We start from the raw sequence: 26,255 nt of genomic DNA on the forward strand, positions 1-26,255 counted from the left end.
GCAAAATTTTCTTTCAATATTAGGTGACTTGTAGCTATGGTGTAGGAAGTGGTAATTGGGAATATGATTTGAAATAAGGTCTATTTTCTTGGTGAAAGACTTGAAATAGATGTCATCCCTTTTATTTCAAAAGTGAAACTTTACCACAACCATAATGGGCTAAATTTCAAAATTCTACGGAAAAAAAAGAACCCCATTTCCCCAATTCCAATTTTAGCCAATGTAGGCCCCATCTTAAATAGAATCCACACAAAATCATCAAAAATACCATAAAAAGTGGGCTATGGTCCATGACAACCATATAATACACATCAAGCCACTTGACCAAAAAAAGGGTGTGACCCAAAACACACACACTAACACACCTTCAATTTCACATAGTTACGAGTCATAACAATAAATGGACCTAAAAGGAAAGTCCATATCCAATACTACAATTTTAATGTTTTTGGTATTCTTGTCAATGAACCTTATCACTTAATAGTCTAATACCAATCCTCAACGACCCCAAAAATATCATAACAAAGGTCCAGTTTGGTTTTATCGGGTTCAAGCCCAATTCTCTTTCTCTCTCCTGTCTCTCTCTCTCCCCTTTCTCTCTCCTGTCTACCTCTCCCGCTGAAACCCTAGATCTGGTTCACTATCGGAGCCTGAAAATCCCGGTAAGCTCCATTTTATTATCTGGGTTTTGCTCAAAATCGATTTTTTGTTATCTGGGTTTTGCTCAAAATCGAATTTTTTGTTATCTGGGTTGTGCTCAAAATTGAATTTTCTCTTCTGGGTTTTGCTCAATATCGAATTTTGTTATCTTGGTTTTGCTCAAAATCGAATTGTGGTAATTGGGTTTTGCTCAAAATCGAATTTTGGTATTTGGGCTTTGCTCAAAATCGAAATTTGATATTAGGGTTTTGCCCAAAATCATTATTTTTTCTTCAGGTATAGTAGCTTTTTAAAATATTTTCTCACTTTTTTTCGTTTTGTTCATTCCAGATTTGATTTATTTTTCCTTTTTTACATATATTTTTAATGTTTCATTGTGTTAGTGTGAAGATCGGTCTCTGATATTTATGTTAGTTTTATGTTTTGGTGTAAATGTGTGCTATATACTGTGTTCTATTGTTAAAATAATTTTTTAAAGCTTTTTGTTGTTATAATATTTTTGTTTCAATATCAATTTTGTGCCTGTTTTATGTTAGTTCATTAAAGTTTGACTTTTCAGGCTTCATTTAACTTTTTGCTGATATTTTGAAAAAAAAAGGAGTTTTATAGTTTACTTGTTGTTCTGGGCTTTAAGTTGAAGGTTGTTTTGAAATTTGAAGGCTGACTGTGAAATGGTTCTTGAAATAGATCTCTTGTTAGTAAGAGTGTGCGATGTGGGCTTTGTTTAGATTTGTGTCAAAGCCCATGTTTGATCCATTTTCTGAGTTAGATCTAGTAAGTTTATGTTTGTCTACTTGTTAGCCCACGTGTTGGGAAATGTCCTTTTTAACCCTTATTTTCTTCGAAATAGAATAATACCCTCCTTGTTTTTTTTTTTTTTTTTGATTTCCCAGCCCGACTATATCCGGATTCGTGCCGTGTAGCTCCCCGTTCGGTAAGCGCTCCCTACCAAAGATTTTTCCATACCCAGGGCTCGAATCCGAGACCTCTGGTCAAGGGAAGAGCAGCCCCATCCGCCGCACCACATCCTTTGTTAGTAATACCCTCCTTGTTGCCTTAGGAGCTGTTTAGAAATAATTTTTTTTCTTCCTTTTTTCCGGAAAATATTTTCAAACCAGTGTTTGGTGATACATTTGACTGAATTTTTGAAGATGAGTTTCAAAATACTTTGAAAATGAGTTTTAATTTTGAAAAAAGTGATTTTTACCTCCATTTCAAGTAAACAATGTTTTTCTCTCACGAAACTGCATGTCTAAACACAACTTCAATTTTCAAATACTTTTTCAACTTAACTTCAAATACTACTTTTTTTCAAATCTCACCTTTTTTTTTAATGTTCAAACGCCTACTTAGGAGGAGTATTACTAGTAGAAATAGCGTCTATTGGCCACTTTTCGCCTTTTCGGCATTGTCTTAGAAAAATAGCCATTGTCTTGGAGTTTAAAATTTTATTAGTGGAACTCCATGATAACACTTGTGGAATTTGAAACTGTAGGACAGTGGATTTTTTTTCAATTATACGGGCTAAAAGTTGGCTCTTTGTGAAAATTTCCCAGTATTGCTATTCACTTTGGGAGTTTGGGTCAGCTTAGTTTAGGGATGAGTTCGGGCTGGGCCGGGCCTTAATGGAGTTAAGTTTGGTCCCTCCAAGGTGTGCCAATGGACAGGATTCTTCAGCTCCGAGGAGCTAGTTTCATGCATTTTGTTGGCTAAAGTTTTGGGCCTCCTGTTCTATTAGTCCAAAGAGTGAATACTATGCTTTAAAAGGAGCAAAACACTCAACTTTTATATTTCTTGTAAACCTAAGCCCTCTGAAGGATACATAATCCTTAGCAGAAATAATTGATGCAGTCAGCTGAGCTGTAGCCATTCCATTCTTTACTGGGAAAGAGGTTGGACTGATAGCAAAGGAGTGGTTTTATCTACTATGGACTGAGGAGTGAGTGAGGTGTGTGCTTAGACTTGTCTAAGATAGAATACGTCGAGCCATTAAAGATATCAAAGCAGATACTAGTTTCCGAAGGGAGGAGGGAGAGAAAGAATATAGAGGAAGAGAGAGAAGTCCTAAAAAAGGGGTGGGGGGAGGGAAGCTTTTTCTTTGGGTTCACGCTTCTTTTTTGTTTGATTCACATGTTGTTAAGCCATATCGGGTAACTCAATCACATAAGCATAATCAACGGTCAGAAGTATTTATTGGGTGTACTTTTGCAAGTATAAGTGCTTACTTGGGAATATGCTAGTTGAAGTGTCAGTTGTGTATTAGACGAAAAAAAGAAAAATATTAAAGTTCCCTGTTTCTCATTAATCTTAACATGCTCATAGTAAAAGTTGATTACTTTTGTAGCACTTTTGAGTGGACGTGATTGGTTCTTATTTCTTTTTTTTTTTGGTTGGTTTTTTTTGTAGCTCTATAATGGCCACTATAAGAATTACCCTTCTTCCACAAGTTCTCAGGCGTACTGACACACACCACAGTCAAAGAGATCTTGAATTCCATAACTAGCAAAGTTATATGACCCATCAGTATATCCATATTGATTCTTCTAGTACAAAAGAATCTTAGTTTCGTTAGACTTATCACATAATATACACCATATGTAACTATGCCCTTTGTAACTTTGCATCTTCTTGATGTTTTTTTTAATGAAACACCTTCTTCAAAAAGAAAATATATGTAGATATACACACACGTATAGCTACCTTTAGGCCTTTTTTATTTATTTATTCGCACTTCTTTTTCTTTAGTTTTGCTATGCGTATGATTTTCTTTTTCTTTCTCCTTTTTTATCATTATATTATACAGATAATTGATATTGTTTTGCTTCCTATAGCCTTGAGCTTCTGGACTCTGATGGCGACACCAGAAACCCCTGCTACACCAGCAACCCCCACTGAGAATCATGAGATCGTGCTGAAAAATGAGATTGTACATGAACATAGCAATGAGATGGTGCCGGACGATGAGATGATACATGAACATAGTCATGAGATGGTGCCGGAAAATGAGATGATACATGAACATAATCATGAGTTGGTGCCGGAAAATGAGATGATGCATGAACATAATCATGAGATGGTGCAGGAACATGAGATGACACATGAACATCACATAGTGCTTGGCAATGAGATAGTCCCTGGCGATGAAATGGTTCGAGACAATGAGATGATCCCACTAAATGAGATGGTCCTTGCGGAGCCACAACCAAACTATATCGAAACACCTCCAAATGATCTAGAAACACAACCCAGCAAGCGTAGGAAAAAGAAGTCAATAGTTTGGGAACACTTCACCATTGAAAACGTTGGTGCTGGAACTAGAAGGGCATGCTGTAAGCAGTGCAAGCAATCATTTGCGTATAGTACAGGTTCAAAAGTAGCAGGCACTAGTCACCTGAAACGCCATATTGCAAAAGGAGCCTGTCCAGTTGTCCTACGTAACCAACAGAGTAATCAATCCAGCCCATATAATACACCTTCTAAGATGAGTGGATATGGGGGTAGTAACGATGCGCCAAAACGACGTTATCGGACTGCTTCTTCTCCTTACCTTGCTTTTGATCCAGACCGGTGCCGCCAGGAGATCTCTAGGATGATCATCATGCACGACTATCCTCTTCACATGGTTGAGCATCCAGGCTTTCTTACTTTTGTCCAGCATCTTCAACCTCGTTTTGATATGGTGAGCTTCAACACCGTGCAAGGAGATTGTGTGGCAACTTATCTTAAAGAGAAGCAAGCCATTCAGAAAGTGATTGGGGGAGTGCCTGGGCGAATCTGCTTAACACTTGATATGTGGTCCTCCTGCTACACTGTCGGCTATGTGTTCATAACTGGGCAGTTTATTGACAGTGAGTGGAAAATTCACAGGAAAATACTCAATGTCATCATGGAACCATATCCAGATTCTGACACGGCTTTCAGCCACGCTGTTGCCGCTTGCCTTTCTGACTGGAGTATGGAGGGGAAGTTATTTTCTGTCACTATTAATCAACCAATCGGTGATGCAGCTGTTGATAATCTTAGAGCTTTACTCTCAGTGAAGAACCCTCTTGTGCTCAATGGTCAGTTGTTGGTCGGAAATTGTCTTGCTCGAACTTTGAGCAGCATTGCCCAAGATGCGTTTCATTTTTTGCATGGAACTGTTAAGAAAGTAAGAGATAGCGTAAAGTATGTGAAAACATCAGAATCTCATGAGGAAAAGTTTATTGAGCTCAAACAGCAGCTTCAGGTGCCAAGCACAAAGACGTTGGCGCTTGATGACCGAACACAATGGAACACAACATATGAGATGTTGTTGGCTGCGTCAGAGCTAAAGGAAGTATTTTCATGCTTGGATACATCTGATCCTGATTACAAGGATGCCCCATCTGTTGAAGATTGGAAGCAAGTTGAGACTCTGTGTACTTACTTGAAAATCCTCTTTGACACTGCCAATCTTCTGACTGCACCAACAATTCCAACAACCAATACATTCTTTCATGAAGCATGGAAGATTCAATTGGAACTGGCTCGTGCTGCAGCAAGTGAAGATCCATCCATTAGCAGCCTTACCAAAACAATGCAAGAGAAGTTCGATAAATACTGGAAGACTTGTTGTCTGATGTTAGCTATTGCCGTAGTAATGGATCCACGCTTCAAAATGAAACTCGTTGAATTCAGTTTTACGAAAATATATGGGGAAGAAGCTGCTACCTATGTGAAGATTGTTGAAGAGGGAATCCACGAGCTCTTCCTTGAATATGTGGCACTTCCTCTGCCTCTGACCCCAACTTATGCTGAAGAGGCAAATGGTGGGGCTATAAAGCAGGAGAACGCCCAAGACCTCGGTGCCTCTAGTAATGGGGCCGGACTTACAGATTTTGATGCCTACATTATGGAGACCACAAGCCAGCAGTCAAGGTCAGAACTCGATCAATATTTGGAAGAATCCTTGTTGCCTCGTGTTCACGAGTTTGATGTTGTGGGGTGGTGGAAACTTAACAGAATGAAGTACCCTACTCTATCGAAAATGGCTCGTGATATCTTGTCAGTTCCAGTTTCAACCGTTCCAGCTGATTCTGTATTTTGCACGGTAGGCAAAGAGATGGATCAGTACAGGTGTTCCTTGCGACCTGAGACCGTGGAGGCCCTCATCTGTGCCAAGGACTGGCTTCAGAACGCATCAGTAGATACTTTACACGCGCCAATTAAAATGGAAGTCCCAATTTAGATTGTTGCTGTAATGTTTTGAGTACATGTCTAGAATGGTATTTCGTAGCTGACTTCATTTTCCTTTTAGATTGTAAATTTTTTCTTTTTTGAGGATTGACTTTCTCGTGTCATAATTCGGAACCATTAAGCTCTTTATGTGAGAAATCTATTCGACATTTGCAATCTCCTTTTTCATTTCTTATCTATGAGCTGTACAGAAAACAGCAATGCCTTATGTTTTCTGTTGTTTTTCATTATTAACTTGACTGGCTGGTTAGTTGTTCCAAATTTCGATACTATAAAGTCACACCTATAATATGCATTTGATTCGAAAAACTACATAAATAAAACGAAAACTATCCAAAGCTCGAAATCCTTTATTTCTTGAGCAGTGACGTACGCTGAATTTTTCGTAAAGAATAAGAAAAGTCTTTGGGATTATGAACTAGAGCTTCGTCTAATCAACAAAAGCCTTATGAAAGTCCTATGTCAGAGAGAGAGAGAGAGAGAGATTATTTAAACATATAGGATTATTTTTCTTTTTGTGAAATGTCAAATTAATCAATCAGCCTCCTATTTTATACTAATTGAAATACTGCAAATCGTAAAATTTTATCTTCATCCCACTTTCAACCATTTTCACAAAACAATTCTTTAACCTGCATATAAATTAGTAAGTATTACTTTACTTGAAATACTCTTCGAACAAAGTTTTCAATAATTTATCAGTCTTTCAAAAATGAAGTTCAAAATTTTCAAATACTAATGGTCAATAATGAGAAATATTATTTGTAGCCGAACTGCATTGCTCTGATTCCTCCATTTGAGAAAGATTCCATCTGTTGATACTCTTTTATGTCCAAAAACAGTACGTACATTAACTCGAAAGAATATAAGATGCAAAAATAAATCTGTAAAATCAAATCATGATTCAATTGGTCTTCAAAAAGTCGACATATTTTTCTGCATTTTCCCCCTCTCACCCACTCCAAGAGGGATCATTAGTGGTTTCAATCTTTCTTTCTTACACGTGGCCATCTTCTCATTGGTTGGCCAATGTAAGTTTTTACATAATTCGATTTTAATGTAATCATCTGGTATTCCACTACCCCGACTAACATAAATTCGTATTCTTTTATTGGGAAAGTGCTCTTCATCAAGAGTTTTTTCATTGTGGGTTCAACCTCGAGATATCTCATTATAGATAAAGTAATACCATTTATCCCACCACACTTTTTATGTCAGTTTTTTTATTAAATTACCAAGTAGATAAAAGAGGAGATTTACAATAAACTGGTCGCGTAAAACTTGACAACTCACGATAAACATGAGTTGAGCTTAAATAAGACAACGATGATTAATACAGCTAATCCCAATTTGATTTGATTGAGCGTAATTGTTATTGTACTAAATAGATATTTTTTTTTAACGTAGAGTATATAATTATTTATATAATTTTTTTTTCTTTTTGTTCTAATCCCATGAAGCCTTTGTGAACCAAAAATACAAGACTTAAGTCCCTCGGCTTGGTGACAAGACTTGAGCAAGTAGTGGTTGGATCAGATAAAATCCCTTTTGTTTCAAAATTGGAACTTTGCCCCCGCTATAATGGGCTAAATTTGAAAAGAATTTTTACACTAATAGCTGATCGAATTAACTGTTTACTTTTCTAAGCATATACATAAATTATATAATAATTATATGCAATTATACATATATTATATATAAATTGTACATATGTTATATATTTTTTGGTTATTTTAAGTTTAAGCGACTATTTAATTTAATATGAACTTGTCCTAAACTTATCCCAATACAAAAGAGTCCTATTATCCCCTCAAATTTATATTTTAGCAATGTAGGCCCCATCATAAGTAGAGTCCACTCGAAATTCCATTGGGCTACACCCACCTAACCCACCTACCTTACACTAACCAACCAATAGTATACCTTGTAAAAAGGTGGGATGTGGTCTCCGGTCTGTGACAAAACGAGCCACTTGACCAAAAACGGTCCGTAATATAACACACAGTTGCTCACCTTAAATTTACACACACTCAAATGTAAAAAATGTACCTGAAAAGTCCATATCCAATACAATTAAATGTTTTGATATTCGTATCCATTAAAATCCCTTAAAAAAGGTCCAGTTACGTTTCATCGGGTTCAAGCCCAATTCTCTCTTTCTCTCTCCTCTCTCTTTCTGAAGCCTAGATGTGGTTCGCCGGCGGAGGCCCAAACTCCGTTGACCCAAATTCCGACGAAGCCTTTTTCCATCTGGGTTTCGCTGCTCAGAATCTATATTATAGCCCACTCCTTCTGCATGGGCCCAGGCGATCAGACCCGGATCACCTATAATTTTGCCAGACCATCAAAAATGACTTAAGGAACAATAGTCACCGCCTCTCCATGACCGTTACTCATTTTTTTAGTGTGGTACGACAATAAAATAGGAATTCTGCTCGAAACCTAGATTTTCGTGTGTCTTCTGCATGGGCCCGAGCGACCAAACGTGGATCGCCTAAAATTTTATCGACCCATCAAAAATGACCTGAGGAACAATAGTCACCGCCTCGCCATGACCGTTACTCATTTTATTTTATTTTAGGACAAAAAAATAAAATTCTGCCCGATTCCCAGATTTTCGCATTCTATAGCCACGCATCTTGCATTTGCCCGGACGACTGGACCCGTATCGTCTAAACTTTTGCCGGAGAATCAAAACAGCCTAAGGAACAATAGTCACCGCCTCGCCATGACCGTTACTCGCTTTTTGGCGTTTTAGGGCCATAAAATTGAAAATTCGCCCGATTTTCAGATTTTCGTAGGCTATTGCACAGCCTTCTGCTTAGGCCCGGACGACCGGACTCGGATCGCCTAAAATTTCTTCGGCCCATCAATCACCACCTAAGGAACAATAGTCACTACCTCGCCATGACCGTTACTCGCTTTTTGGCGTTTTAGATCCATAAAACTAGAATTTTGCCTGATTTCTAGATTTTAGTATTCTATAGCCCACGCCTTCTGTGTGGGCCCGGGCGACCGGTCCATCAAAAATGAGCTAAGGAATAATAGTCATCGCCTCGCCATGACCGTTACTCGTTTTTTGGCATTTTAAGGCCATAAAACTGAAATTCCGCTCGATTCCCAGATTTTCATGTGTAATAGCCTACGTCTTCTGCATGGGCCCGGGCGACCTGACCAATATCGCCTAAATTTTTGATGGCCCATAAAAAAAATGACCTAAGGAACAATAATCATCGCCTCACCATGACCGTTACTTATTTTTTGGCGTTTTAGGGCCATAAATTTGGAATTCTGCCTGATTCCTAGATTTTCGTGTGATATAGGCCACACGTTCTGCATGGGCCCGGGCGATCGAACTGGATCGCTTAAAATTTCTACGGACCATCAAATACAACGTAAGGAATAATATTCACCGCCTCTCCATGACCGTTACTCATTTTTTGCCGTTTTAGGGCCATAAAACTAAAATTTCGCCCGATTTCCAGATTTTCGTATGCTATAGACCACGCCTTTTGCATGGGGTCAGGTGACCGAACCCGGATCACCTAAAATATTGACAGACCATAAAAAATGACCTAAGGAACAATAGTCAGTGCCTCACCATGACCGTTACTCTTTTTTTTTTTTTTTTTAGTGTGGTAGGGCTATAAAACTAGAACTCAATTCCTAGATTTTCGTATGCTATAGCTCTTGCCTTCTGCATGGGCCCTGGCGATCGGATGTGGATCGCCTAAAATTTTGTCTGCCCATCAAAAATGACCTAAGGAACATTAATCACTGCCTAGTCATGACCGTTACTCATCTTTTGGCATTTTAGGACATAAAACTGGAATTCTGACGATTCCTAGATTTTCGTGTGCTGTAGCCCATGCATTATGAATTGACTCGTGCGATCGGTCCCAGATCGCCTAAAATTTTGCGAGACCATCAAAAACTACGTGAATAACAATAGTCATCTCCTCGCCACGACCGTTACTCGTTTTTGGCGTTTCAAGGCCATAAAACTGGAATTTCGTCCAATTCCCTGATTTTCGTGTGCTACACGTTCTGCATATGCCCGGCCGACCAGACTTGGATCGCCTAAAATTTGCCGGACCATCAATATTTATATAAGAAATAATAGTTATCGCCTCGCCATAACCGTTACTCATATTTTGGCGTTTTAGGGCCATAAAAATAGAATTCTGCCAGATTCTCAGATTTTCGTGTGCTATAGCCTACGCCTTCTGCATGGGCTCAGGCGACCAAAACCGGATCACCTAAAATTTTTTTGGTCCATCAAAAATGACCTAAGGAACAATAGCCACCGCCTCGCCATGACCGTTACTCATTTTTGACATTTTAGGGCCACAAAATTGGAATTTCTCCTGATTCTTAGAGTTTCATGTGCTATACCCTACGCCTTCTGCATGGGCCCGGGCGACCAGACCCGGATCACCTAAAATTTTTTCGGATCTTAAAAAACTACCTAAGGAACAATAGTCACCGCCTCACCATGATCGGTACTCGTTTTTTGGTATTTTAGGGCCATAAAACTGGAATTCCTCCTGATTCTCAGATTTTCGTGTGCTATAGCCCACGCCTTCAGCAAGGGCCTGACGACCAAATCCGGATCTCCTAAATATTTGTGGGACCATAAAAAATGACCGAAGGAATAATAGTCACTGCCTCGTTATGACCGTTACTCTTTTTTGGTATTTTAGGACAATAAAAGTGGAATTCCGCCTGATTCCCAGATTTTCGTGTGCTATAACCCACGCCTTCTACATGGTCTCGAGCGATCGGACCCAGATCGCCAAAAACTTTGCCGGGCCATCAAGAATAACCTAAGAAACAATAATCACTGCCCTGCCATGACCGTTGTTGATATCCAATTTTGTCCTCATATTTTTATAAATATCCTATATACTTTTAAAATATCATTCCTGCATCATCACCAATTTACAAGAGTCATATAAATACTTTCTGTAATTTTTCATAATTTTTAAAACTTTAAAATTTATTTTCCTGCATCTAAATTATTCAAATATTTATTAATTACTTCAAATTATTTTGCGATGACTTAATCACAACTACATGTATGTTTTATAATATTTTACTTCATTTTCTATAATTATATTTGCATCTTTATGCTAATTACACATTTTTGCAGTAATAGCCTACATTTTGTAATTAATTATATTTATTATTTTATTTAGAGCTAAAATAACTTTTTACATATTTACAGCCTTCAACTATTATTTTAAAGTACTTATGTTCTTAAATAATATTTTTTATACTTATTTAACTATTTTATTAAATTATTTCCCCTTAATTTCTTATATTTAAAAGCCAGCCCAATGCTAAGCCAATTTTTGGACCAATTAATGGCCCAAACACCCCATACCTTAGCCCAATCTATCCTGGCCCAAACCAAACGGCCCCTTTATTCCGACCCGATCGGGACCCGTCTTATCGACCCGCCCCACCTTCTTTTAATCTTGGCCGTTGATCTCAAATGATCAACGGCCTAAAATAAAACCCTCACTCTCCTTATATCCTTCACCCAAACCCTAGAGACCATTTCCCCCACCCAGCCGCCTCTGCATTCCCTCATCTCTCCACTCTCACACTAAACCCTAGTTGACCATGTAGATCCTTTCTTATTCTTTCCTTATACGCATTCATACGCGGGTTGTACTTACCTTTCTTACTACTATCACTCATTTATGGCAACTTTCGTTACCATTGCACTTATGGAAAACTCAATTCTCACAAATCTGCCTTTGATTCTATGGTTATGGGTGCGATTGTCATTCTATACACTGATGAAGAGAAAAATTTCTCTTGTATATGGTATATCTCCGTTGATTCCGTCGTGATTAGGGCTTGTGAACGATTTGCCCTGAGTTAGATTCTAACTAGGGTTTGGATTCCGATTCTTTTTTTACTAGTTCTATTATTGATTGCATGTGATATTTTCTTTCCTTATTTTGTGCTTAATTGACTGTCTTATATGTTTGTTCGTTCAACTTCTACCACTATATAAACCCCCCATTCCCGTTCCTCTCAAAAGCTTAATGATTCATTACTTAACTACTGTTACCACTACTCTGATTCTTCTATACTTTCTGCACTCTTGGCTCTTGGCCGGCTGAAAGCCAAGGCTACTGAATTTCGATTAACTGACCTTCTTAGTGCGAGCACTGCTCGAGGTTCGTCTGAAACCCTTGGGAACTCTGACGCGCTGAGTTTTGGGTTCTGCTTCTCTCTCTGCTGTCAACGGTTGAAATATTGTTGGAATTATTCTTCTTGTTTGCCCATTTGTTAATTCGCAACTGGTAAGTGTCTTTGGCTTTGTCAATTTCATTCCTTCTCGTTGTGTTCATGTTTGTACATCTATGTCACTTAAAATTTATGAATGTGAATGCTATTGTGTTACCCCTGTCATTTTATGACTCAGAATAATTTTAGCATCTGAACTTGTCCAACTTCAGTCTCTGATGTATGCCTACTGTATGTGTTCAGCGTGAATGATTCTCACTACCTGAAGCATGCCTAGCCTAATGTGTTTTTGTGTTTTTGAATGCCTGAGTTTATCTCCCTGCCTTGTTCTGTATCTTTGTGATAAATCAACTCATGTGTTCTAATTCCTATTGGATTATTCATGTGTACTTAATACCATACTAGAGTTAGTTCTTAGCCATGTTGTTAGCCAAACATATTGCCCTGCTGATTGTGAACTTTAAAGTGTGTTCCCTGCTTGACTTAATCCCATGCTGTCTAGTACTACCTATGGTTTACAAGGTGAAAGTTCATCTTCAAGCTTTTCTCTTATGTATAATCTGATAGTCTAGTTTTCGATGTATCCTTTCCTATAAGTTTTGGTGTTTTTTTAAGCCTTTTTTGCTATGACTGGTATTTAGCATGTTCAAATTAAGGCTTGTTTGTAGGCCATGTCCACCAACTTGTTTGGTTATGCTATTTTCATTAGTTTCTCATGTTAGACATCCTAAGTGTGGACTATACTCTGTTGGCTTTCTGTCCATAATTTTATTAGAATCTCATGTTTAAAATCTTATGACTAAGTTCTTTATGCTAATCCTGGACCATGTTTTCTTTGAAACTTTACTTGAAGAAGTATGCTATCCCGTGTTGATCAATCATGTCACCTTAGCTTTGTTCTCAAAGAATGCAAGCATGAACCTGCCTTATGTTTGCCCTATGAACTTGTCAATATGTTTTAGTGAAAACTGTTGTTAGATACACCGATGAGAATTCAGTGTGTAGACTCTAAAAGGCTGTTTAATTAATCCCATGTGTAGTTTGTTACTTGTATGGTTAAGTTTGGCATCCGGCTGGGTAAGTAAGTCATCCATTTGGGCTTGATCCATGTGTGTTGTTGGAGTTGTACCTTGTAACTGGCACACTCTGATGCCTTGGGTGAGCCTGGGATTTGAGTCTGCTATTTGTGCAAAGAATGGGGCTGTTGAAGACCCAAGAGTGTTAATGGGTTATTTTCTTTGGGCCTGCACCTACTTATTGGGCATGTATTTGTTTCAGCTTGTAGTTTGGTCATATTTGAAGCATGTATTCTTCCACTTGGGCCTGCAATAACTTGTAATAAACAACATCTGGGGATTCGTAAAAGCTGGGTGTTGGGATACTCTATATTCGCATGAATGGGTAGAAAGCATGTCTATAGGGCTCTACTTGTTTATTTGCTTTCCATGTCCCACCTTTGGGAATTTTCTACACAATGTGTCAATTAACTTTTCTATTCACTTAGAAAGCATGACCTAGGGTTAATATAATTCCTTAACTTGCAATTGTTAGTAAGTATGCCTATAAGGTCTGAAATTGGATTTGTTGCGCTTAGATATCATGCCTATAGGAACTCAATGCAATGACTGGAAATACATGTTTTAACGTACTTCTTTCAATCACTTGACTCATCTAGATACCATATCTATAGGATCTCGAATTGATTAATTTAAAATTGATATTGTTGATGTTCTCTTCTTATTACATAGTTCATCTAAAAATCATGCATATAGGGACCAAAAAGAGTAATTTTGTGTTTTCAATGGCCTCACTGCCCAGACGCAAACTGTGTAGAGATCATGTCTATAGGGCGCTGTCACTCGCCTAGAAATTATGCCTATAGGATCTTTGATAGAATCATATGTTAAAATCAACTGCTTTGTCAAGACGATCTGCCTATAGGACTTGTCAACTTTTGAATCGTTCAATCACATAGAAATCATGCCTATAGGTCTCTAAAAATTTAATATATCTTAACTCCAAGCCTGCCTATATACTGTTGCCTTTCTAATAATCTGAACGTCATTAGCATAAGTTCATAACCGCCTGCGTGCATATATGTCTATATGAGGAGGCAAACTTGAGCCCTTATGTGTTGATTATGTGTAATCCTATATGTTTTGAATGTGCGCTAGTTTTATCACTTTTGAGAATCCTAAATAGAGTCTAGAGCTACCTAATAGTAGGTCCAAAGCTTCCTGGACCATGGACATGGGACAGGTAGTGCACGCATAGGACACGCCTTAGAATTGAATTAAAGCGCCTTTAATTAAACAACTTCAACATTGTAATCGGGTAGCAGGAGATGATTGTCTGTGCCCGCTGAATAATATGAGCAACCCCTACCTTAAGGGAGTTGAGAAGTATTATTTATGTTGCACGGGGTAATCTTTTAGGCTAAAAAACTTAGGACCCCATTTTATACGTTTGCTGTTCACACTTAGTCATCAATATAGAATAGTTGTACCTTGTAACCTCTAAAGACTTGTATTGATTATAGTCTAATTAATGCCCGATTTTCTTTGCACGTATTCATAATAGAACCTTCAAATTACATGTCTTCCTTCACTTATATTATCACTTAGGACAATTGTAATCCGATAATTCGCATAGTGTAAACTTCGACCGGGACCTACAGTTGTGGACTTCGAAGAGTGTCTAACACCTTCTCTTTGAGATAACTCGAGCCCTTACCCGATTTTTGGTGATGTTGACTAGTTAAAATAGAGTTATTTGCAAATAGGTGACCTAATACACCTTAAAAATCGTTAGGTGGCGAATCTCCTCTTTTAATACCTTTAAAAGAGTTGTCAGATGTCGAAACCCGCTTTCGAGAAAAAAAGGGGCGCGACAACATGGCGACTCTGCTCGGGATTTACACTTAGGCTCTTACCATAAAGAAGTTGACTTATGTGGATTAACGGATATATTTGATGACATGTACATCTCTTCCCTTATCTTCCTCTATTTTTTTTAATTTGCTATGACATGTACATCCCCTCATTTATTCCCCTTTATTTGCTTAAATTACTATGACATGTACGTTCTCTCCCCGTTTTTTTCATCTTGTCTAAGACTGCTATATCATGACTCTACTATCCCTATTTTCCTATCTGCTTCATTACGTTCTCGCACATTTTCATGATTTAAACTGACTTCTCTCTTTTGTCTTTCTTTTCCTTCTCTTATTCATCTTTACCATACTATGCACTTTTATCATGAAAATACTTGACAACATTTATCATGCAAATACTTGACAACATGTTACTATTTATGCATAAATCATGCTCTGCATCATACTCCACTCGTGCTTATTATCAACATATCGACGCTTGATGAGTGTTCGCGCTTTCCTAAAAAAATACCCTTTTAAACAGGAAAGGCTTATTTGTGGTAGACTAGTCGATCAACGGTGCAGTCAACGGTCCAATACCTTTCCCTCTCAAGTTATTCACTTAAGAGTACTAGTCTAGAATGTTCTAGAAAACCACACTCTGATTTGAACTGTACATGCATCATGATAAACCTAGTACAGAATGAGACGTCATTGACGTAACAACCCGCTTAGATGAACCTTGTCCAAAGTCCAACGGTATTTCCATAATCCCAAAGGACACTATTATACTATGTGCATTACTTGGAGAAACTGTGCCAACATGTTGATCATTATTGTGTAAATAGCCTAATTTAGAGGGGGAAAGGGCTAATTTTTATTTGTTTGCAGAAAATAAAACACCAAATCCCCAGGTTCGGTATGGTCCAGAATATCCCACCTCTGCTAATTGACTGGTGGAATGACCTTGCACCCTGTGACAGAAATCATGTGAGGAGAGTATTGGGTAACCTTCCATCTTTGCTGAACATTCAACCAAATAGGGAACTGATCGAGGCTGCTACCATGTTTTGGGATGAGAAGAAAGCTGTGTTCTGATTTGGCAATATAGAAATGACTCCTCTCTTGGAGGAAATAGGGGGTTTCGCCAAGTTACCATGGGATAGTCCATGACTATTGGTACCATAGAATCGCACTCCACATGGTTTTCTGAAGATGTTGGGGTTTAAGAAGAATGATGAGTTGGTTTGTCTGAAGAAATCATACATTCCCTTTGAATTTCTATATGAGCATTATGGGCATAGCAAATCATATTGCCTTCATCATGAGGAGCTAGCCATTACCTCTTTGGGATGGGTGCAATGCCGGGTTTATGTTTTCGTAGTCTGTTTCTTGAGTCTGTTGATCTTTCCAATGCAAGGGGGAAAGATTCATACTCGCTTAGCCATGGTCTCCAGGACCTTGATGGAGGGTATCGAGGGGCAAACGTACACTATCATCCCGATGATCTTAGCTAAGATGTACCATGCTCTGGATCGGTGCAAGCATGGATCCGGACACTTTGAGGGTTGTAATCTCTTATTGCAAGTTTGGCTTATGGAGCACTTTCAGAGGGGCGATTATAGCCGGGGACGTCAAACCGGGGGTCAATATGAAATATAGGATCATAGACGAGGTGTCTAAGGCACATGTGAAGTATAAGAGGCTATGGAAAATGGTGTTCGAATCAGAAGCTAAACATCTGGAACAACTTGAAGTGAACATGGAGGCGATAAGGGAATGGAAGGAGATTGCCACTAAGTCGATAGAAAGGTTAGAATATCTAAAACAAGGATTGATGGAGCTAGAAGGGAAGATGAGAAAGAGGCTTTGGGATTGTCAAGGCATGGGCGATGATGAAGGAGGGAAGCTGGCAAAGGTTTACTTGCTACTGGACATGCGCGATCTGGAAAACATGATTGATGGGGTCAAAAGGGCCAAGCACGGAGAAGGTCCTTCAGGGACCAAGTAGATTAAAAAATATTATCCTTTATTGCTTTCTAGCTTAGATTAGATTTTGATGTAATAAGGCTTAATGCCATTAGTGACTTTATAATTATTGTCGATTTAGTGAAAGATTAATTTGGTTTATTTTTGCACTAATGGAATGAGGCAAACGTTGGCATGAATTTTATCTAAGCCTATGTGTCGCTTAGGCCTACCTCATGCACAATGAGGTCCCTCAAGTTAGGACGCGAATTATTGCATGACCTTATGTTATACATGTCTGAATATTGCAAATACTCTTTTACTTCGTCTTACTGACTTGGTTATATTTTGCTTTTTCTTTCTTTTGATTATTCCCATTCCCAAAGGTTGGTTCGTGCATACTGGAATCATCAACATACCACACTAGATCCAGAGGTCCTCCACCTCCTCCTCCACCTAGCGATCCGAAAAATAAAGGCAAAGGCAAAGGGAAGATGGATGATTTAAGTGGTATTCGAAAAGACAATGCTACCGTGGCAGAGAATGTTGAAACCTCATATGGGAGAAGTACGCCAGGACATAATGAGTTAGTCTTATGCTTGGAGTAGAAAATTCTGGAGCTGCAGGGTGAGCTTGAGCAAGTCCGAAATATGGCAAACCTTTCCTTTACTCTAAATGTCGCCGACATCAACCAGCAAAACACAACCACTCAGAACCAAACACCACCACAAAACACACAAAACCAGAATCCACCACCCATAGCTCTGAATCCTCCCACACCGCACACAATCCCACACCTCCCCAAAACCTTAACCCACCACCAGTGCAAACCCCTCAACAACACCACCATCACCTATCTCAATATCGGCAAACCACCACTTATCACACTCCTTAAAATGCACCACAACCAACCCCTGATCCCCCTCAAATCTCAATCAATGTTCACCCATATACCCAAGTTCCATGAACTAATCAAGGCAAACCTGATATACTTGGAAACCTTACCCCATACCCCAAAACAAACCCTATAAATACCTGAGCTGATCAAGAAGGACCTGCTCATTTAGAACATGGCAGAAGAACTCAAGAAAATGACATGGAGAGTCCAGAGTGTTGAAGGTGGGAATGGTGATGAAGGTTTAAACTACGAAGATTTGTGTATCCAGCCAGATGTAGAACTGTCAGAGGGTTACAAACCTCCCAAGTTTGAGATGTCTGATGGCACTGGTGATCCAAAGGTACATTTGAGAACCTACTGTGACAAGCTTGTAGGAGTAGGTAAGAATGAAAAAATCCATATAAAACTGTTCATACAAAGTCTTACAGGAGACGCATTATCTTGGTATATAAGTTAGAATCCGAAGAAGTGGGAAAATTGGGTGAGCATGGCATCATATTTTATGGACAGATTCAGGTTCAATAAAGAAAACACGCCAGAACCTCAAGAAAAAGCCGACAGAAAACGTTTGCGAGTATGCTACTCATTGGAGATCAGAGGCCGCAAATGTGAGGCCGCCACTTGAAGAGGAACAAATGAATAAGTTCTTTGTTAGAGCTCAAGATCCACAGTATTATGAAAGGTTGATGGTTATCGAGAATCATAAGTTCTCAGACATCATCAATTTAGAAGAAATGATAGAAGAAGGAATCAAGAGTGGGATGGTGACCAATTTTGAGGAACTGCAAGCAACAAACAAAACCTTGCAATCAGGAGGTATCTTTAAGAAGAAAGAAGTGGGTGCCATAATGGTAGCCCAGGGCCATAAGTCTCCTCTTACATACCAAACACCTCCACCCACATATCAACCCTCACCTCCAAATACCAATACCCTGCCACCACCTACCACGCCTATAATACTCAACCTGCATATTACCATTCACCTCCACCCACTCACCAAAACTACCCAAAGCCACGCCCAAACATTGACCGCAGACAATACACCCCAATCGTTGAGCCTATAGCCTAATTGTATGAGAGACTGAAGGCTACTGGTTACGTCACCCCTATTCCTTCTATTGTTGTTGAGAACCCTTCCCAGTGGATTAACCCCAACAAAACTTGTGCCTATCACTCTGGCATGAACGATCATACCATTGAGGAGTTCCGCATGTTAAAGGACAAGATTCAAACACTGATCGACACCAAGGTTATATAGGCAAAGGAAGCCGCACCAAATTTTTGTATCAACCCTCTCCTGGACCATAGGGGTGAGGGAGTGAATGCGATAGAAACTGATGAGGAATGGGATAAGGAGGGATCCATTTGACTTATTCGAGAGGGAGATATTCCAAAAATATCTCCGGTCACCCTCTCGCCGATTGTGGTGCAAACTCAAGCACCTTTTGAGGTCGAGGCAGCTACACCTTTCACTGTGATGGTAGATCCCACACCATCTTATAAGTCTGATTCCGTCCCATGGGAGTATGTTGTGGAGGCAAGATGAAAGGGAAAATCCAAGATAGAAGAGACAGGTGTTGCGCAAGGTATGACTAGAACTTGTAGAGTTTACACACTTGAGAATCTTGGAGGAACAAGAAAAGAAGTTGAATCTAAGCCACATGTCATTGAGACAAACACTGATGATCTTTGGCGAAAGGTACAGGCGAGGGAATACTCTGTTATTGATCACCTGAACAAGACCCCCGCCCAGATATCCATTTTGTCATTGTTGCAAAATTCAGACACGCACAAGAATGCCTTGATGAAGGTATTAAGAGAAGCTTATGTGCCCACCGGTATCATTAGCGGGGAGATGGATAACATGGCCGTACAAGTACCGGAGAGTCATAAAATTACTTTCCATGAAGATGAGTTACCACCAGAGGGATTGATCCATAACAAGGCATTGCACATCACTGTGTAATTGAAGACAAGTTCATTGCCAGGGTCTTGATAGATGGATGTTCGAGCCTGAACATATGCCCGCTAATCACTCTGAAAAGATTAGGTAAAGGCCTGCATGAGATACATATATATGAAAGTATTCGATGGATCTCAGAGAGCCATTATCAGAGAAATCAACCTTGATCTACAGATGGGCTCCTCCTGGTTTGAAGTCGAATTCCAATTGCTAGATATATCTGCCACTTACAACCTGTTGTTGGGATGACCATGGATACATGCAGCTGGGGCAGTGGCTTCTATTCTGCACCAGGTTGTGAAGTTCGAGTGGAATCATCAGGAGGTGATCATTCACGGAGAGAGAAGAAACCCTATCTACACCAACCAGACCATTCCAGTCATAAATAATAGGAGGAAATTGGGAGGAGAAACATACCACCGCATTGAGATGGTAAACATAATTGAGAAGGATCGATGGTGAAGCAATAAGATAGAAAGCATATTATTGTAGATGGGATATGAACCGGGCAAGGGTCTTGGGCGAAAGCTTCAGGGGATCACATAACATATACTACCGCAGTATCATGGCACGACCTTTGGCCTCGGGTATGAATATATCGTGCAAGAATATTAGGATTGGACACCACCGTGGCGTGCCGATTACTATCTACTGGAACAACCCATACCACCACTGCACCAGACATTCCGCCAGACTGACATGATGTGGGGATCCGAGGAAGATGAGATTTTGGCCGGTATGAGGAAGCTGTTTCTGGACGAGGAAAATATGGACTGCAGTGCAATTTTAGAGGAGGAGGAGGAAAAAGATCTTACTATTCAGACAGTGAAAGAAGGAGCTGTTCTCAAGAACTGGACCGCTGCACCATCCCGGGCTTGCCGATTACCTGAGTAGCCTGGCAGAATTAGCATGACTTGTTTTTAAATTGTTTTTGAGCATTTAAGACATTTTCAGTATTTTGTTTTGAAATAATTACTCGAGCCATCGAGTCATACTTGTTGACAGTTTTAAGCATTATTAATGAATTATTGCTTTTCGTATATATTATTATCTTGCTACATTCATTTCAGCGTAATTATTACATATCCCGATGAACCTACGACTGTGACATGTAATGAGACAATACAACATAAGGAAATTGATTCGGAAGATTTGAAGATGATATAATACCTAAGGAAATTATCAAAGAATTAGAGAATTTTGAGAACAAACCAAAGTCCAACTTAGAGTAAACTAAGGCAGTTAACTTAGGGGATTCTGAAACAGTCAAAGAAAATCGCATAAGCATTCATCTATCATGGTCAGAGAAGGAAGAATATATTAGGTTTCTAAAGGAATATGAGGATATTTTTGCATGGTCCTACGACGACATGATGGGGTTAAGCACACCCATAGTAGTTCACAAGCTACCTACCAACCCCATGTGTCTGCCGGTAAAGCAGAAGCTCAGAAAATTCAAGCCATATATGAGTATGAAGATAAAGGAGGAGGTTACCAAGCAAATCAAAGCCAAGGTTCTTCGAGTGGTCGAATACCCGACCTGGTTAGCCAACATTGTGCCGGTTCCAAATAAAGATGGGAAAGTCAGAGTGTGTGTTGACTATAGAGACCTAAATAGAGCAAGTCCTAAGGATGATTTCCCGTTGCCCAACATACACATACTGATCGATAACTGCGCTAAGAATGAACTCTAATCCTTTGTGGATTTCCTTGCAGGATATCACCAGATTTGGATGGATGAGGAGGACTCCAAAAAGACAACCTTTATCACACTATAGGGGATATACTGTTATAAAATGATGCCATTTGGTTTGAATAATGCTGGGGCCACCTACATGAGGGCCATGACGACCCTCTTCCACGACATGACACACAAGGAAATAGAGGTGTACGTAGATGATGTTATCATCAAATCTAAAAGGAGTTCAAATCACATAGCAGACATGAAGAAGTTTTTTGACCGACTTAGAAAATACAATTTGAAGTTGAACCCTGCAAAATGTGCCTTCGGAGTCCATGCTGGGAAGTTGCTGGGTTTCATCATCAGCTGCCGTGGTATTGAGCTAGACCCATCAAAAATTAAAGCTATTTAAGACTTTACACCGCCAAAGAACAAGAAAGATGTGATAAGTTTCCTGGGATGCCTCAATTATATCGGCTGTTTTATAGCTCAATCAACGGTGATATGTGAGCCGATCTTCAAAATGCTGAGGAAAGATGCTGCGAAAAATTGGACTGAAGAATGCAGAAAGCCTTCGACAAAATCAAGGAGTATTTATCTAAACTGCCCATGTTGGTCCTGCCAGAACCAGGAAGACCTTTGCTGCTATATCTGTCCATGTTAATTGGAGCCTTTGGCTGCGTTCTGAGGCAACATGATGAAACCGTGAGGAAAGTGCAGGCAAAATTCTATCTGAGTAAGAAGTTCACACCTTACGAGGCCAGGTATTCTTTACTGGAGCGCACCTGCTGTGCTTTGACATGGATAGCCCAGAAGTTGAGACATTATTTCTGTGCATACACTACCTACCACATATCAAGGATGGACCCGCTGAGGTACATCTTTCAGAAACCACCCATGCCTACAGGCAAGTTAGAAAAGTGGCAGATATTGCTAAGTGAGTTCGACATCATTTATGTGACTCAAAAGGCAATCAAGGGGCAAGAATTGGACGATCACTTGGCAGAGAACCCCGTAGATGGAGAATACAAACCATTGAATATGTATTTTCCCGACGACGAAGTGTCATTTGTAGGAGAAGATATAGCTGAAACATATGAATATTGGAGAATATTTTTCGATGGAGCAGCAAACTTCGAGGGAGTGGGCATCAGAGCTGTTTTAGTATCAGAAACCAGTCAACATTATCCGGTATCCACAAAACTCAGGTTCCCGTGCACCAACAATATAGCGGAATATGAGGCCTACATCTTGGGACTCAGGTTGGCCATCGACATGAACGTTCAGAAATTGCTGGTAATCGGAGATTCTGATCTATTGGTACACCAGATACTAGGTGAATGGGCTACCAAGAACACTAAAATATTACCATACTTACATTGTGTACAAGAGTTGATCAAGAGGTTCACAAATATAGAATTCAAACATGTTCCAAGGATTCAAAATGAGTTCGCAGATGCATTAGCCACCTTGTCTTCCATGATACAACATCCAAACAAAAATTTCATCGATCCTATCCCAATAGAAATTCGTAAGTAGCCATCTTATTGTGCTCATGATGAATAAGAGTTTGACGGAAATGTATGGTTTCATGATATCAAGGAATACTTGGAGAAAGGAGAATACCCAGAGAATGCTACACATACTCAGAAGCGTATGCTTTGAAGATTGGCCATCCATTTCTTTCAGAGTGGAGGAATTCTGTATAGAAGGACCCCTTATTTGGTATTGTTGTGACATGTCAATGCCAATGAGGCATCTAGATTGCTTGAAGAAATACATGCCAGAACTTGCGAGCCTCACATGAACGGGTTCATTCTGGTCAAGAAAATATTGAGAGCAGGGTATTTCTGGATGACTATGGAGACATACTGCATCAAATATGTTCAAAAGTGTCACCCATGCCAGATACATACTAATATAATACGAGTATCACCCAACGAACTTAATGCAACGAGTTCACCCTGGCCTTTCTTTGCTTGGGGCATGGATGTCATCGGACCAATTGAACCCGCAGCTTCAAACAGACATAGGTTCATTTTGGTGGCTATAGATTACTTCACAAAATGGGTCGAAGCCGCTTCCTATAAGGCTGTGACTAAGAAGGTCGTAGAAGATTTTGTCCGGGATCGTATTTTTTATCGATTTAGAGTACCTGAGTCAATCATTACTGATATTGCCGCCAATCTCAACAGTAATTTGATGAAAGCTATTGTGAAACATTCAAGATCAAGCATCAAAATTCTACAGTATACATGCCGCAGATGAATAGGGCCGTAGAAGCCTCCAACAAGAACATCACAAAGATATTGAGGAAAATGGCAGACAACTACAAGCAATGGAATGGGAGGCTACCATTTGCTTTGCTCGGGTATCGCACCCCAGTTCGTACGTCAACTGGGGAAACCCCCTATCTACTGGTCTATGGTACCGAAGCCGTTATCCCTGCCGAAGTGGAGATTCCTTCCTTAAGGATCATACAAGAGGCCGAGCTCAGCGACGCGGAATGGATACGAAACCTATATGAACAGTTGGCTCTCACTGATGGTAAGAGGATGAACGCATTGTGTCATGGTCAACTTTACCAGAATAGAATGGAAAGGGCTTTCAACAAAAATGTTAGATCGAGGCAATTCACACCTGGACAATTGGTGCTGAAACGGATCTTCCAGCATCAGGATGAAGCAAAGGGGAAATTCCCACCCAACTGGCAAGGCCCTTAAATGGTTCACCGAGTACTGACAAGAGGAGCACTTATACTTGTGGAGATAGACGGAGAGATATGGCCAAAACCTATCAACTCAGACGTAGTCAAGAGATATTATGTTTAAGATTATATTTGCACTTTCTATTTGATGTAACCTGAACTATGCTTGACCCGATTCCCGTTTAAGAGGGGATACATAGGCAGCCTTGTGGGTTCGGTTACATCATAATAAAATCTTCTTTTCCCTATATGGTCAGAAACTTGGGCAAGATTTCGAGTTCGTCAATCTCATTATGTCAAGGATCACCAAAAATGCATTGCCAGAAGTAGGCATATAAACTGGGGGAGAATTTTGAGGAGGGTCCTTAAAATTCCGAGTTGAGGAGGTTGCAATGTCTCAAAGCGCGTCACAGTCTCCTATTCAAAATTTATTTGTTTTATGCATTATCACATATTTTGAACAACTGCATTTTTAAATAAATGATCTGTCACAAATGCATATTTTTTGAAAATTTCATTTTCTGTAGTAGCCAGACGTTACCCAGGGTGACTTAAACAAGACCTCAAGACAAGGAGCAAAGACAAAACGAAGAATCGAAGGCACGGACCAACCTTTCCCCCCAAACTCACGATTTTTCTTTGGATGCAGGCACAATGGACATAACAAGCACGTCCGCAAATATATGCATACAATAAGATCACGATCTTCACACTGACATAAGTCACCAAGAACTAACGTGCCAAGCTAAGAATCATTTTCCCCTCTCATATTTAACCGTTGCTCTTCCTGCATAGGGCTAAACACTGCCCTCATCATTGCATAAGGCTAAGCACTGCCTTTCCTTGCATGAGGCTAAGCATTGCCTCCATTATTGCATAAGGCTAAGCACTGCCTTCCCTTGCATGAGACTAATCCTTGTCTCCATTCTTTACATAAGGCTAAGCACTACCTTCCCTTGCATGAGACTAAGCATTGTCTCCACTACATTGCATGAGACTAAGCACTGTCTCCATTCTTTACATAAGGCTAAGCACTTCATTCCCTTGTATGAGACTAAGCAGTCTCCACTACATTACATGAGGCTAAGCATTTCCTCCATCATTGCATAAGATTAAGCATCACCTTTCCTTGCATGAGGCTAAGCATTGACGCCATTATTGCATAAGGCTAAGCACTGACTTCCCTTGCATAAGACTAAGCACTGTCTCCATTCTTTGCACGAGGCTAAGCTCTGCCTCCATTATCACATAAGGCTAAACTCTGCCTTCCTCTGCATAGGGATAAACACTTCCCTCATTACACACAAGGCTAAGCGCTGTCTTTCCGCGTTCTCGCATACAACTAAGCATCAGCTGTTCCCTCTATCAAACGATCAATATCTATGCATCTTTGCATTTCATGGGCTGAAACATCGCCACATTGTCCGAAGGCGTCATAGTTTGAGGGCATCATCCTCATAGCCCAAAGACATCATGCCATGGCCCGAGGATCTCTCGAAATTTCATATCATTATTCAAAGGTGTCATAGTCCAGAGCAACCATCCTCATGGCCCAGGACACCATTTCATGGCCTGTGAATTCCTTATCATACGCTTCATGGCCCGGGACGTCATGGTATAAGGATATCATTCCCATCGTCAAAAGACAACTCTCATGGTCCGAAGGGAATTTGCATCATGTTTAGAGTTTTTCAATAACCCATATATATTCGCGCGCATCGTGTTTTAAGTTTTACAGGTAACTCGGGAGGTAATCATTCTACAAACAGGAGCAATTATCGCTCTGATTTCTGTTCACAATGTTCTCATCCTTCAATCATCCCAAATGTAACCGATAATCTGCAATTGATTACCCTTTGTCCCGTAACCGCTCAAATACTTCCCTTATACATCCGTAATGTTCAAATTCGCATTCATAGCACCACCTAAAATTATCCGTTACTCACAACACTATCATATCCAAAAATCCTTTTCGAAACACACGAACACTCTTATAACAACTCCATCGGTCTTTGACGAGCACAA

The 26,255-nt window shown here is 39.7% G+C and overlaps 2 protein-coding genes across 3 annotated transcripts; both read left to right on the top strand.

Annotated features, from left to right (window-relative positions):
- Positions 1-285: 285 nt before the first annotated feature.
- LOC107820186 (zinc finger BED domain-containing protein DAYSLEEPER) lies at positions 286-6,033 on the top strand. 2 transcript variants are annotated; one of them, XM_016646412.2, is made up of 2 exons: positions 286-662; positions 3,492-6,033. In XM_016646412.2, exon 2 carries the CDS (start codon positions 3,512-3,514, stop codon positions 5,867-5,869), a length of 2,358 nt encoding a protein of 785 aa, XP_016501898.2. In that variant the 5' UTR covers positions 286-662; positions 3,492-3,511; the 3' UTR covers positions 5,870-6,033. The 2 variants fall into 2 exon arrangements, with proteins under 2 accessions (XP_016501898.2, XP_016501899.2); XM_016646413.2 differs by lacking the exon at positions 286-662 and adding an exon at positions 1,553-1,594.
- Positions 6,034-23,841: 17,808 nt separating this feature from the next.
- On the top strand, positions 23,842-24,246 carry LOC142175379 (uncharacterized). Its single transcript, XM_075241964.1, has one exon. The coding sequence runs from the start codon at positions 23,842-23,844 to the stop codon at positions 24,244-24,246; it is 405 nt and encodes a 134-aa protein (XP_075098065.1).
- The last annotated feature ends 2,009 nt before the right edge of the window (positions 24,247-26,255 follow it).

The sequence above is a fragment of the Nicotiana tabacum genome, chromosome 21, assembly GCF_000715075.1.
Source record: "Nicotiana tabacum cultivar K326 chromosome 21, ASM71507v2, whole genome shotgun sequence".
Classification (NCBI taxonomy): Eukaryota; Viridiplantae; Streptophyta; class Magnoliopsida; order Solanales; family Solanaceae; genus Nicotiana; species Nicotiana tabacum.